The following is a 14,395-nucleotide window of genomic DNA, read 5'->3' as shown; positions in this document are numbered from 1 at the left end:
ACTTACCTTGAAAAGTCCACATGTGTGCTGGATTTGCTTGTACTGAATGGAATAAGCTGTATTGTGAATGTGGAGATTAGGGTTTTAATGAGGTTCTGCAGAGCACAACGGTTATCTTCCAGGTTGGCAATTTACTCCAGCCACAGGCAGGAAATGCCGGGATGAATGCTAACAATGATTTAGTTGTTAAAAGAGACAGAGCCTCATATTTTTCAAGCCTTACAACAGAATATCTAGAAGTAAATTTGTATCAAGCATAATAAACTATCCGTTTTGAAAAGTTTAAAAAACAGGACAAACACAATTTTTCAGATGCTGAGAGGGGAAAACTAACTTTACTTGTCTTCAGGAACCCTGTTAGGGTAGTGCTTGTCAATTAAGCCAGTTGAGTATGGAGTTCCGATCTAGCTATATATTAAAAGTTTAGGAATTTCCTAGAGCCCATCGTGTGGCTTAAAAATTATGTAATTAAGATTAAGCAAAATATGCACTTACTGACTTCACTTAAGTCCATTTTAAAGGTGCAGTGAATTAAAATATATTGCCATCTAGTGTCAACATCTACAAACATGCAATCAATGTTGAAACATGTCTCTCTTTAAAATGAGAATTTATTTCTCAGCCAGATTTAGCCTGTATGAATAAAGGTCAAATAAAAAAAATAAATTACACTGCATTCAACCAAACACTCCCAGTTTAGCTCAGTCCATCTTAAAGGTGCAACATGTTGACTACAGTGACATCTTGTTCCGAAACACTGCAACTATTTCATCTTAGCCCATCTTAAAACTTCAGCATGTGGGAAATGTTAGCATCTAGTGGCACAAATCTGAAACTGCAACCAAATGGAGACCCATTTATAACAGATATACATAATCAACAAAGTATAATCGAACAAACACCTAGGCACAACTTTTAGACTTCTCCTTTGTCTATAGATGTTCTATCAGGGATATACAGGCATCTATAAGCCAAATCTCCAAACTGCAACCAAATATCCCCATTAATCCCCAAACACTGGTAAAGCCGTTTGACTTCATAGTAGTTCATCCCAAAGGTGCGCAATGTGGGAAATAGCAACATATAGTGGCAAAATCTATGGACTCCAACTAACACAACTAACACAATTATACTGTAAAAGATAGATAATACATTATAACTACATCACAGACCATCTTATAGGCACAGCTTGTGCCTATATCTAACCATCTAACCAAGGATCCCCCCCTCCTCCCCCATTTATCACCAATGTCTGGTGACTGCATAAAAAAAGGTTTACCTTCAAATGACCATGCCCACAACATTTATTGTAAGTAACATGATTTCATTTCCCTTCAGTTCATCTTATAGGTACAGCATTTCTTCTAAGGTTGTATATAGTGGCATAGTCTAAAAACTGCAATCAGTGATTACATTTCTTCAGTCAAGCGCAATAAGCAAATCTGTGGTTATTTACCATATTAACCATTCTGGAACAATTGCACCATAATTTCTTCTGTATCTATGATAAATGTCAGAATATAGGTTTTGAAATTAAAAAAGATCAGGCTTTTATTGGAGCACTTTTTAGTTTTGATAATTTTTAAAGCGGCTGCCACTCGTTGGGCTTTGCATACCAATGACATCCTGGATGAGATCCCTTGTCCCTCCTGTGCCGACCAGTTAAAGTCCACCAAATTATCTGAGATTGTGTGGTGGGATAAAACACAGGGAAATCTTGCAAAACCAAGTGCAAAAGCCGATCTCCTGATTGTCTTCAACAATGCCTACTCAACAAGACATTGACTGCACATACAGAAAAGCAACAGAAAACATGAACAGGAGACAGCCGATGCTATATTTTTGTTACCCCCACCCATCAGCTTTTGTAATTTCTGCACTTTGCAACTGCCCAAAAGGCCCGTAAAAAATACAGCCGGTGCAGGTATTGTCAAATAAATTTGTTCTAAAATAAATACATATCTTCCCTTAAGTATTACCAACAGTTGCTTTTGTTTTGTTGTTTCACTTCAGCACTAACTTTTTACATCTCATGGAATATGGGAGCTGTTTAATAGCCATACCTCGGTATCAGCGGTGCAGCTGAAGCCACAGATTACGTAACAATAGCACTTCAGTGCCCTCTGGTTATTTGAGAGGGCTTGATAAGGGCTGCTCGGGGAGCCACATGAGGCGGATGAAGCAGCCAGGCCTTTGGCAGGCTAAGTCGCTGCGGGAGAGTAGAGGGACAGGCAGGAGAGAGCCGCCTTAGGAAAGTAAGTCCAGCAGGAACAAGTCGAGCGATTTGTCCTGGAACCAAGAGCCTCAGCAGACTGAGCAGATTTCCCTCAAGGTAAGAAGGGCTGAGGATGAAAGGGAAAGGACTGGGAAGAGGATGGAGACAGGAAGTGAGTTTAAATGATGCACAGTTACATCTGCAAAAGGAGTGTATTAGCGTTAAACACAGTCATTGACTTCTCTCTACCTTCTCGCCCTCGCTCCATTCAACTGCAACAACAAGGAAAAGCCTAACGCCTGGCCCCTAATAAGGACTAATCTCTAGGGCCGGTCTGTAACTAGAAGCAAGGCTCATTTCACCATATTTATCCTTGTCTCTGCTCATTCAATAAACTAGAGTGGGCGCGCTCAACAGAGTCGCCGCAGCTTCACACGCTATTAATGAGCAATCGATGAGTGGTAATCGGAGCTGCATCTTCATCGGCCTTGTGGTCTGAATTGCGCGAGGGCTTCGGCTGCTCTGAGACGGAGTGCCAGGCACAACAGCACTTTAGCCAGTCGCACCTCTCCCTGTACATCAACTAGGTGTTGTCAATACAACCATTAGCAAGTGAGAGTTGAGGAAGATGTATACTGTAAGAGTGCAAAGGAGATCCATGACAAAACCATAAAGAAAAATAAATAATGTATTGTGCTTACATCTTTCTTTCAAGCTGAAAAATCCTTTCACGCTTCAATGGAAGCTCAAACTGTGGCCTGTAATGCATCTTTGTTCTCTTTTGTCTCTCTAAGGTCGCCAATCAAGTTGTGCAAGCACTTCTCACACAGAAGGTTTGTATTGCACTTTTATTCGTCATTTCAGTTCGCTCATTTTTTCATATCACACTTCCACACTTTTGCAGACTCAGGTTTTCAGGGTTCTCAGTTTATTTTTGATTTGTTAAAAACTAATAAAAATACAAAAGTTCTCTTTGATTGTTTTACTGTGGAGATTTCTAGGTTGGTGAGCCTCTGAATAAAGAACCTGGAAAAATACAGAGAACGGACAGATGGATGGATGGATGGATGGATGGATGGATGGATGGATGGATGGATGGATGGATGGATGGATTTACAGACAGCTTGATGGACCAATGCAATAATGAATGGAAGCCCATATTCACAGATACAACATTCAGACAATAGAACAGGGACTTAAATCTGGACATGCTTGTTTTCCTATGCTCCTCTTTTTAAAAACATGTAGACTCACATAACTTTTTATTTGTTGCAGGATAGATGATCAGAGTTCTTGCTGATTGCACTTTTTAACAATCTTTAGACTGACTTAAAAAATAAACAAGTTTGAACGCTAAACAAAGCTCCGTTTTCTTTGCTCTTCATGTCAGGATCTGAGGGAGGAATGTCTGAAGCTGAGAACGAGAGTGTTCGACCTGGAGCAGCAGAACCGAGCCCTGAGTGTTTTATTCCAGCAGAGGATTAAGCCTGCGTCTGACCTGCTTCTCCAGGTAAAATAACAAGCAGTACCATCTTATTTATTGAATCTTTATTTACACACAATGTTCTGACTCAGATCCAAGATCTCATATTCAAGAGAGATCTGTTTTGATAAAGGAAAAAAAAAAAACAGCAACCAACACAGGAGCAATATAAATAATAAACATAGTACCACAATTACCATAATGTTATGATTTACAGCTGAGTAAGACTTAAAGCTAAGGAGTGTATAAAGGAACCAACATTAGAATTAACCAGAATGTATACATGTTACCCAAAAAATATTGTAGGTTAGTACTTTAACCTTGTTTCTAAAAATGTTCTCTTTTGTAAGTAATCCAATCCAAAAATAAACAAAAATAAAATGATATGATATTTGTATCCCTCTTCAGAATTGGGTCAGAGTCATTTCCTACAGAAAAGAAAAACATCTGGTATTTTTGGGACTTTATAGGTTGTTTTTGTTCTGCTTAGCTTTTGTTAAAAAAAAAACTCTGGAAGTCGAGCTAAAGCCACACTTTTGATGTGTTCTTCATGTTCATCAGTGCGTTATATTACGGAATCCCAGCATGCATCTGTACCATACAGATTTTGCTGGCTGGATGAGTACCAACTGGACTTGGGTTCACAGTGAGGTTGGGCACTGGATTGACTAAATACAGGTGTCTGTGCACTCTATGTAGGTAGTCTTTGGCAGAATATGGGTAGCAGTTTGCATCGCTCTTCTATATGTAACCCAAGAAAATACACACTTGAGGCCAATGTTAAACCTATTTACTGCAGATAAGGGCCCCATCTGTACCTTTAAACGAGAGCTGCTTTTTAGAAAATTAGTGGCATTAGAAACATGGAACACATTCCAAATGGCTTTGAAGAAAAACTGTGCAACACTTCTATGACCCATATGGGTCAGTTCTTGTTTTAACCTTTTTTTAATCAAGAATGAGCCTTTCAATTATCCATCCATCCATCCATTTTCTATGACGTCTATCCCTTGTAGGGTCGCGATGGGTGCTGGTGTCCAGCTGTCTATGGGCGAGAGGCGGGGTACGCCCTGGACAGGTCACCAGTCTATCGCAGACCTTTCAATTAGAAGTGTTTCATTTGAGAGGAGCAATCAGGATATTTAACTTAACTATAGGTTTAACTTACTCTTGATACTAAGTGGACTCATAAAGGGATCCACTTGGGTTCACTAAATACAATGCATATCAGCAGCTGGGAACTCACTACTGGTCATAGCTAGCCAATACTGTACAATCAATTCCAATACAACACAATTCTCAGTGGACCCTCAAATTTGGGACCCATATGGGTCAATTTCTACTCAGAGTTGTTCTATGTTAATATTATTGAACCCATTTATACCCTTATCAGCAATGCTCCATTCTAATAAGTGCTGTGTTCTGTTATGTATGATCAGGGGTCCCATGTGGAAAATTTGTGTTTGTAGGTTCATAGGAAAACTGTTTTCTGAAAAGGGACTGAGGCTTAGAAAATCTTTTTCTCTCTAATACTTTTGGATAGTTTTGTGAAAGGTAAAATGAGGGTTTTTGTTGGATTTGGCCCATGTTGTTTTAGTTTATTTTAGATCTCCATGTTCAATTTACTTATTTACCTTAAAGGAACATTGCACAAGCTTAAAGGTTATTTTTTTCTATTTCCCATACCTTAAAATTAGTTTTCTTCTAATAAAAAACCCTCCTCTCACTGTTTGCTGCGACTGTAAATAGTATGAATTATCCATAAAATTCTTATAACAGAAAATGTGTTAGGCGTAAGTAGGCTACACCTCTGCATAACATTGTATCCTTATCATTAAAGAAAAAAGAAAATAAAAAAGATTAACTTTAACATTGTTTTTTAGTATTTAAGAACAAAATCTAAAGAATATCGAAGTGCATGCAATTTGCAAATTTTTTATTTATTTTTATCCTGCGACTTCATACTTGTGAATGTGTTCATACTGACGAAAAAGTCGACCCTCACACAGGGAGTTTGTCATATCACAATGTACATGAGTAATAAAGTTTTTGTTGCTTCCTCGAATTGTAAGGCAAAACATTTGCCTTTGAGTTTCTCAACCAGCTGTTCTTGAAGATTGTTAGCAATGTCATTTACAAGTTGGGCGACAGTATCATTGGACAGAGGGATAGTTTTTATTTTTGCACCACTTGCATCATCCAGCAAGACAGAAAGCATGTCTAATGCTGCAGTCAGTATCAGCTCCTCCGCTGGTGTGCGTTTTCTTTGCACAGAGCAATTCGGTACACCACCTTAAATGAAGCCAACAGTGCTCACTGGTTTACTGAAGTAGTATTCACAAAGCGGGATGAATCTTGGCTATATTCGGGACTTTTTTGCTGAAAAACTCTAGCGGCTTATCAGCGTTATTGTCTTTAAGTGACGCCTTAATTTATTTGGCTTCAAGCTGTCCGCCACCAACATTTTTAGACACAGTAAACAGTTTACTCATTTTCCACCCTAGTCACAATGAAGCCAAGTGCTTCACTGTCGTTTGTCTCATAATCTCTGTCTATCTCCATCTTTCTTTTCGTCCCTGTTAAATATTTTTTCTATGGTGTCTCTTGAGCGTTTGTTCACCACACTTCTTATCCACTAATCTGTGCTGTGTATGCAAAAAAAAAAAAACAGCCCTACACCAACACGATAGAGCAAATCTTCCCTGTGCGCACTCTGACAATGAGAGCATCACACCGCCACCTACTGTAGTGGATGTGCAATTACACTTTATTCTAGTACGCCAAAAAAAAAAAAAAAGCATGACCCCTCATGATTGGGGTCATAATATCTGGGCGAGTGTGTGAGTGTGACTCACTGCGCGCTCTTGTTCACCTGACTACTGTGTTTACTCTCCAACGCCACTGACGCATTAACGAGAAAACACAGGCTAGCTTCAACATTTAGAACTTTCTTACCTCAGAAGATATAACACCTCTACATAAAAGACCTGTGCAATCACAGCAGCAGAATTTTTGCCTCTTCTCTCATGGACATGCGCAACACTGGCGTCATTTCAACTTGTCGCCAGAGGGGGCAAGCTGTTGTGAAAACTCTGGAACTTGCGCTATGCTACTTTAAATTACCTTAGCTACTTAGGGGAGCCTCTAAAAAACTGTGTAGGATGCCCTATGTGAGAAACAATATTAACTTTAAAATAAATGTAACTTGCTGGCAGCTTGTGTAACTATTACACTGTTCTTAAATTGTCCTCTAACTCTGGACCGTGTAGCAGAAAATTGGCTCCGTTCATCTTTCTGGTCTTCCATAGGAAAGTGTTTTTTTTGTACATACGATTTCTACTTTCAAATGCGAGGTTAGGAAAGAGGACCTGCCACTCTTTGAAAAAAGCACATTTTCAAATAATTGCTGAAATTGCCACAGGGCTATTTGCTGATCGTATGAAAAAAATAAAATAAAAAATGCGATAGAAAAAAAGAGGAGAAAAGAGCTGTCATTCCACCAAGACAAGAGAAGGAGATGGAAAGAGGTGAGGATGAAAATAGGAAGGGAAGATAAGAGAGTCAGGACACGGGAGTGAAAATGGAGAGAAATGAGATAGCAGGGACACTGACAAGAAGGTCAAATTATGATGAGGCAGAAACCGAGTAAATGGAGTAAAGACAAGGGAGTCGACAGAAATATCTGTGAGTGTGTTTTAAAGGGATTTGTCTGTTCCCGGGTACCTCCTGTGACTTTATTGAACAGGGAGGAACAATGTTAAGTGAAGCTGTTACATAAAAGGGTTGGAGAGGAATATTGATGATACCACTGAGCAGACCAAGGAGTCCAATCTCACTGAAAATGGGAATTCAGACCCTCACAAACATGATAGAGTACGGTTACGGCTGCAATTTGTTTTTACTTTTCTTTGTGAGAAGGCAGGGATAGCATCTATAAATTAATTGTGTGCCTTCATACGACAGGTAAAAAGGAAATTAAGAACCGTGTTTGTTTGCATAAGTGGACGAGCAAAGTTCTCAAGTTTGTGACTGTGTGGATCTTTAAAATTAGTTACAACTTTCCCACAACCAGCCGGGGGATTTGATGTAAGAATTAATCATATTATGGTGACGCTACAGCGGATGTTCAGTGCATTCATTAGAAGTTCTTGTGTGTGGGAGAACTGTTAAAAACAGCTATATTTGTCCATGTCAGAGCGGATGAGGACATCCTACAGAAGATCTATTTGTACTCCCTTCATTAATTTGATTGGTGTCCAATTTAGAGCTATAAGGGGAGGATAAAGGCATGTTTATGACATATCTCTTTATTATGAAGACACAAACAGCCAAAGTAATAGCTCAGATTCAAGACTAGAGAAGTCTTCTTATAAAAGACAAAAACATGGCTTAGCCAAAAAGGATGAATATCCACTGGATTCAGTTGTGTTTAGTTTAATTTTACGTTAGAGTAGGGTTCACTTGAGAGTAGTTTATTTTTAAGTAGCATGGAACCAATGGCCCAAAGTTTATTAAAACTAGCTTTTTCTTAGATGATGTTGGCATTCTTCTATTTAGGAAAAGTTAAATAAAAAAGTTATTTATCAGCATTTTGTTAAGAAGTATGAATTTAATGTAACGATTACCAATAACTTGAATCGTGAAAATATCTAGCTGGGGAGTTAGCTTATTTTAGCTTAGCTAAAAGTGTAGTTTAATAAACAAATATTTAGTAATTAAAAAATCAATAAAGTATTGATAATAATACCTTCTTTTATTTGTAAATAAATCCTTGACATCTTGCGTTTAGACAAACTTGCAGAAGATGTATTATTTTTGATTGTAAACAGCTTAATTAGAAAATCAGCGTTACTCCTATGAGAAAATTTGCTTTGTGGTAACATTATAATATTTCTCCTTTATATTTAGCTGTGAAATAAAAACTAGAGGCTGATTAAATTGATTATTACATAAACCAGTGAATACATTATTTGAAAATGAATATATGATATTTTGTGCTTAGGGTTAGGGTAGTTATTTTTTTTTTAGAAAACAATGAAAATGAGATGTAGGCTACATTTAAAATATTGACAATTTTTATTTGTAACCCAAAACTGTTCATTACGCCATTCCCCAGCTCACTCCAAAAATGGCCAAATGGGGTGAAGTAGAACGCTCTGCGCTCTTCTTTTTTTTTTTTTTTTTTGAAACAAAAACTAACTGCAGATTAGCTTAGCTTTTGCCCAAAATTTATAGTATTTCCAAAAAAGTATGCTGGTTTTGAGGGGATGAGTCGAGAAAAAAAAAAGTTAAACTTTAGCCATTAGCCCAGTGAGAAAAGTGGATTTCCTCAATTGTGAAGAAATGATTGAACGACTGACATAATTCTTCTATTTCTGAAATAAAGGCTAAAAGCTCATTAGCTTAGAAATAACATGGACAGCAGAATAGTTTAGCAACATTGTGAAACACACATCTGTGTTTTGTGGTGGAAATCAGAGTTGAAATGTTCATGACATCATCAGAAAAATTGTTGTATAGTGGTCAATTTCTTAAAATTTCATAAAATATTGAAAGAATTTTATTTATAACACTAATTTGTAAGAGCTGGTTAGCTTAGAATTACATGGATATCGACATCCTTACCAACATTAAGAAAATTAAAGAGGGTTTATAATTTACCCTATTTTGTTGGAAAGTTACCATACATTTGCTCTCTGTTTTTATATAAATAAGTACAGCTCTGACATATGTTATATTGTTTTAGATTAGCCTAAAGTTAGCCTTTTGGCATAGTCAAAAGACAACTACTTAGGTGGAACAGGTCAACTTTAATGTTATCTGTCAAGATTTACTGTCTTGTACCACAATTTTTCATCTTTAGAGCTGGGGTTATTTTTGGATTTATTGGCAGATGCAACTTTGCCCTATTTTAAAATGGGCAATAGGCGACGCTAACAAGCTTAACGCTTAACTCTGTTCAAACTCAGGCCTCCATTTTAACAAAGATATGTGATGTTTAACCGTCTGCTCTCACTCATCAGACTTGGACAAAGCAAATAATTTAATCCGTTGCATAATATTCTTGTAGTTTTTCATACTTAATTTATCTTATACTTGACAAAACAAATTGACCTTAAATTCAGACATTTAGCAAGCTCCCTGATAAAAGCATTTTTCTTACAACAAGAACCATCTGTTTATTTTACCTGATTTAAATTAGTATTTTTCTCCCTGTGTTTTACATACGGTTATGTGCAGTGCCATAAAAAAAGTACTTGCTCCGTGATGATTTTTTTTTTCTTTTCTGTTTTTGCTTTTGTCACACTCGTAATAATAATCTGAGTAACCACAAAAACAGTTTTCAACTGATGCTTTTATTTATTTAGGGGAAGAAGAAAAAAGCAATCCACAGCAGTTTGATGATCTGAAACATTTAGTTGTGATGCAAAGCAAATAAATAAATAAAAGAAGGGATCTTTAAGGGAAAAAAACTCTGTTTTATCATTACTTTTATTTCCTGTGAAACAAAATGTAAAGTCTCTGGACCAAAAAGGGCTACATACAAAAAAAAAGATAAAGTAGAATAATAAAACATACTTTTTGAAATATTCTTTCTCTACATTTTTCAAGTTCTAGGTTCAGCAGAACATTACGATTATCAGGAGAAAAATTTAGCTCACACTTGTTCCTGTAAAATTGAGATGCAGAATGTTTAGTGGGAACAGAGAAATATTCCGCATGAGTTGTCCTGTTCATTTTCTTCCCCCTATGAGCCAGAGGGAGACTTAATCAACTGTATAAGCGTTGAGTTTCTCCGCCAGATCTGGACCTTTTTGCTTATCAGTAATTAAACGGGCCCCAGCTCCCCACGGCTTTCTCGAGTTCCTCTGATAAAGAACCGCTAATGCTTTGGACGGGAACCACACCAGATGAGCGTCTTCCCTTCTTTCTGCTGAAATGCTTTCCCATGTATATCGCCTATTATTTCACAAAAGTACGGATGTTACATGAATGAGCCAGAACTTTTTTCTGATTGGAGCATTATCTGCACGGTACACCTCCACCGTTCGGGCGATGCTGCTCATCACGTTTGACAGGTGTCAGATGAGTCACCCATAAATGGGGGAAAAAAACACTTTTTTTTCAACGATCACTCATAGTTCACACCAAGGTTGTACTGTAAGCTCATTAGTAAGAATGAAAACTAAAAATGAAGACAGAATGTTAGCAGGTTGCTTTAACTCTACAGGCTGTGATGCAGCATGAGATCTTGGGGTCTTTTACATTCACTGAGTATTCTTATGTGGGAGGCGGATGTTCTAAACAACCAAACCTTAAAGAGCAACCTCTGCGGTGACTAAAACTGTTGCTCAGACAATGCATCATGTGCAAGTGTGGGGGTGTGTGTTGTTCTGTTGCGAGGGCCCCCCCCCCCCCCGTTTTTGACAGTGGTTGCCGATACTGACGAATTTCTTTGGAAGCTGCCTATTGCTGCTATTCCCGGCTGCTATTCATTATCTTGAAATATAACGGCTGTCAGAACAACAAAATAAAGAGCTAACAACAAGCAGAAAGCCTTTTTGTCTTTGTTAGAGGCTGAAGACCGTAACAAGGGGGCAAGTATTCACGCGATGTATTACAGTCTCGTTTGCATTAACAGGGACTTTGAAATCTTTGACTTTGAACTCGGCCTTGAACCTAAAAAAAACAAAAAAACAGCCTTGTCATCTTCCATTTCCTTCGACCATCCTCCCTATCGTGACCTGGTGACACTATTGACTGCATGCTTGATGAGGATGCTGAGGAGGTGAAATCGAGCACCGTACGATAAGATCATAGGCCCCTGCTACATCTCGGCCACTCCCATCATGCGCAGACTGCAGGGAGGAGGCTCATTGATGCTAATATACAGGGCCTTGCAAAAGTATTAACCCCTTTTGCTTTTTACCTATTTTGTTAAATTCCAATATGTAATTTATGTTTTTAGTCTTATTTTATGTGACACATCTACTAAAGTAGTTTAGGTTGTTGAAAGGAAACGGGTAAAGAGAAACATATTGAAAAACTATATTAAAAAAACTTGGCATACGCATATCTATCCACCCCCATTGCTTTGCAGCTCCTAAAGATTTCAGCTGTAACCTTCAGAAAGTCCCATAATTGGTGAAATGAAGTCCACCGGTGTTCAATCGAAGTGCCCCAGTGGTGAATGACACACATCTACTGTACAATTATGCAATGTTGTATTTTTAACAATTAAAAACGCTTATGCAGTGCAATGAAGGTTCTGACTGTCAGGGACTAAATGTGAAAAGGTCTGGTGGGTATTAATACAAGAAACGGTAAGCTTTGGGTTTGATGGGGCAGGAGGGATGGTCTGGTGGTTAGAGCAGGGGGCTTGCATCCCGTCCTCGCAGCATTCTTATGTTTCCAAAAAATGATTGCAAAAAGATTGACTTTTCTTGTTCATAGTACAAAAGAAGCTTTTCTCTTCACTGTTTTGCCAAATAATTTGGACAAGAAAAAAACATCAAAGCACTGATGCTTTTATGTTTCAAGTAAAATAATAAGTCCGGTATTCAGAGGGTTTCTAATTTGCAAGGAACAAAAAATAGTCAGTATTAACTGAAGCGTTTATTGCAATGGAAATGGCATGTCACTCAAGATACCTTCCACTTCTCTGCCATGTCTTTAGTCCTATGTATGTATTTTTCAGCCACAACATGACACAACAGATAAGTACAGCGGTGTCTCTACGTATACTCCCTACGTGAGCATTCGTTTGGCTCTTGGCAGTGGAAGTGTAGCATAAGATCAAGTGTTCTGCTCCTCAGCTTAAGTTAATTTGAGCATGGGGAATCGAGCGTAATTAAGTTCTGAGATGAATGTGTGGGAATGTATTTGGTTTTGAGTCCTTCCCTCTTATGTGCAAGAGTTAACTAACAGAAGAGACTTGGACATAAATTCAAGGGAAGCAAATCAAATTAATCCCTAACCCCCCAATGCAATTATTTCCTATTCACACTGGTTTCTTTTGGCCGGCTGATGACTATAATGACTTTGTGAGAGGGGAATCGGCTTCAGTGAAGGAAATCTGATTTGTAAAAACGCAGCTCAACCTTGACCTAAAGTTCTTACTTTTTAATATTTTGACCGCACTGATTATTCAGTTCAGTTTTAATCTAAACAGAGCAAAGAATCAATAAAAAAAGCTTCACATCTTACAGCAAGGCTTTCTTCAATCTCCTGAGCTCCCTGTAGCTAAAATTCACCGTACCGTGTCTTTCCCCCCTCTTCTTTTGCTTTGACTTTCAGAAGCTCCACTCCCGCATCATGGATCTGTCCGCGGCTGATCTGCTGCTGGAGCCGGAGAGAAGCAAGGCTTTCTTGCTTTCCAGGAACACAGACTCTCCCTCTACTGTAAGCATGCGAGACAGAAACATGCTCTACCATACCTGCATCTCTCAGGCAATCATTGCAACCTCTTACAATACAGATGCAACAATCTGGAGCTGTGACCTCTCTGATGCTCCTGCAAGTAAAACCTCTGGTATCACTTGGCACTTAGAGGCATAAATCCTTGTCATATTACCAGAAAACCATTGATTCAGACTCGACGTTAGTAAAAATGACTCCACAAGACACAGTGGAACATTAGTCATCTTATATATTATGCATTAAGGCTTGGAGATGAGTTTTCCCCGCCCTTCACCCCCCACCCCCCACACACACCCCTGAGACTGCCACCTGATAAAGTGAAACCAAGAAAGTGAATTATGAATCCTCTTAATGTCCACATATCCTTCAAAACCCAAGAGGCACTTCTTTGAGATTAGCAGAGTGGTATTTTTTTTTTATCGCTCTATCTCTGCAGTGAGATTCTAATTTGATAAACATGTGCGGGGAAGTGGCGACAGAGCATAAAAATTAGATATCTCCGCAATGACTCCGCCAGATATTTCTCTTGAATGATTCGGTTGGTGAGTGAGGTTTTATCATTGCTAAAATAACATCAAGATTGTGCTTAGATATGCAACAGCAACCAAAGCTCAAAGGCAACAAAACTCTTGATTATTTGTCAGAATCCCTGTCGGAAAGCAAAACAAAAACAGGTTGTAAAGGCTTGAATTTAACGTGGATTTTCCTTCACTTATGCAGTCAGTGCTATACATACAGTGGACGGCAGCAACACACCCACCAAAACAGACCTCTATCTCTTTTTTTCTTTTGTCACCACTTTTCCAGTTCATGGTAATTGACAGTTGTTTGTACACAGTTAGCTTGAGCCATAGTGGGTTCTGTTTTTACCTTAACATCTTGGCCCAAACTAACTTTCTATGAAAAATGTATGCATATGTCCTTACGCTTAAATGTCCCCTAGCAAATTTTACCTAATAATTTTGCCTGCATATTTGACCACTCTTTTTTTGTACATGTGGTAAAGCTCATTGAAAGTGTGTGTTTCCTTGCACTCAATAACACCATTTTCAATATAGTTGAAGTCAGACCATAACGTAAGCTTGATATTAATTAGCCTGCCTTATTAAATATTCAAAACCAGAGTTGTTGTGTGCTTGGAAATATTGTCCTATTGAGGTCCTGTTGTGCTTATACCAAACATTCACCCTCTGATGACAGAAAGATCAGGAAAAGTCCTGAAACCAACAAGGTTCAAGTCTGCCACGAACTGAAAACTGCTGGAACACCAGTTTTAG

General features: G+C 38.3%; 1 protein-coding gene across 6 annotated transcripts in view; it reads left to right on the top strand.

The window, feature by feature from the left end:
- LOC105931048 (nck-associated protein 5) overlaps nucleotides 1–14,395 on the top strand; it is a 178,808-nt gene that overhangs the window by 139,613 nt on the left and 24,800 nt on the right. For all 6 annotated transcript variants that reach the window (XM_036128107.1, XM_036128111.1, XM_036128108.1 and 3 more), the window contains 3 exons: nucleotides 3,010–3,048; nucleotides 3,606–3,725; nucleotides 12,996–13,100. In XM_036128107.1, the coding sequence (XP_035984000.1) occupies nucleotides 3,010–3,048; nucleotides 3,606–3,725; nucleotides 12,996–13,100 (264 nt within the window). The remainder of the gene's footprint in view (nucleotides 1–3,009; nucleotides 3,049–3,605; nucleotides 3,726–12,995; nucleotides 13,101–14,395) is intronic.

This window comes from Fundulus heteroclitus, chromosome 24, assembly GCF_011125445.2.
Source record: "Fundulus heteroclitus isolate FHET01 chromosome 24, MU-UCD_Fhet_4.1, whole genome shotgun sequence".
NCBI lineage: Eukaryota > Metazoa > Chordata > Actinopteri > Cyprinodontiformes > Fundulidae > Fundulus > Fundulus heteroclitus.
The sequence above is the reverse complement of the archived record's forward strand: the minus strand, read 5'-3'. Positions and strand labels throughout refer to the sequence as shown.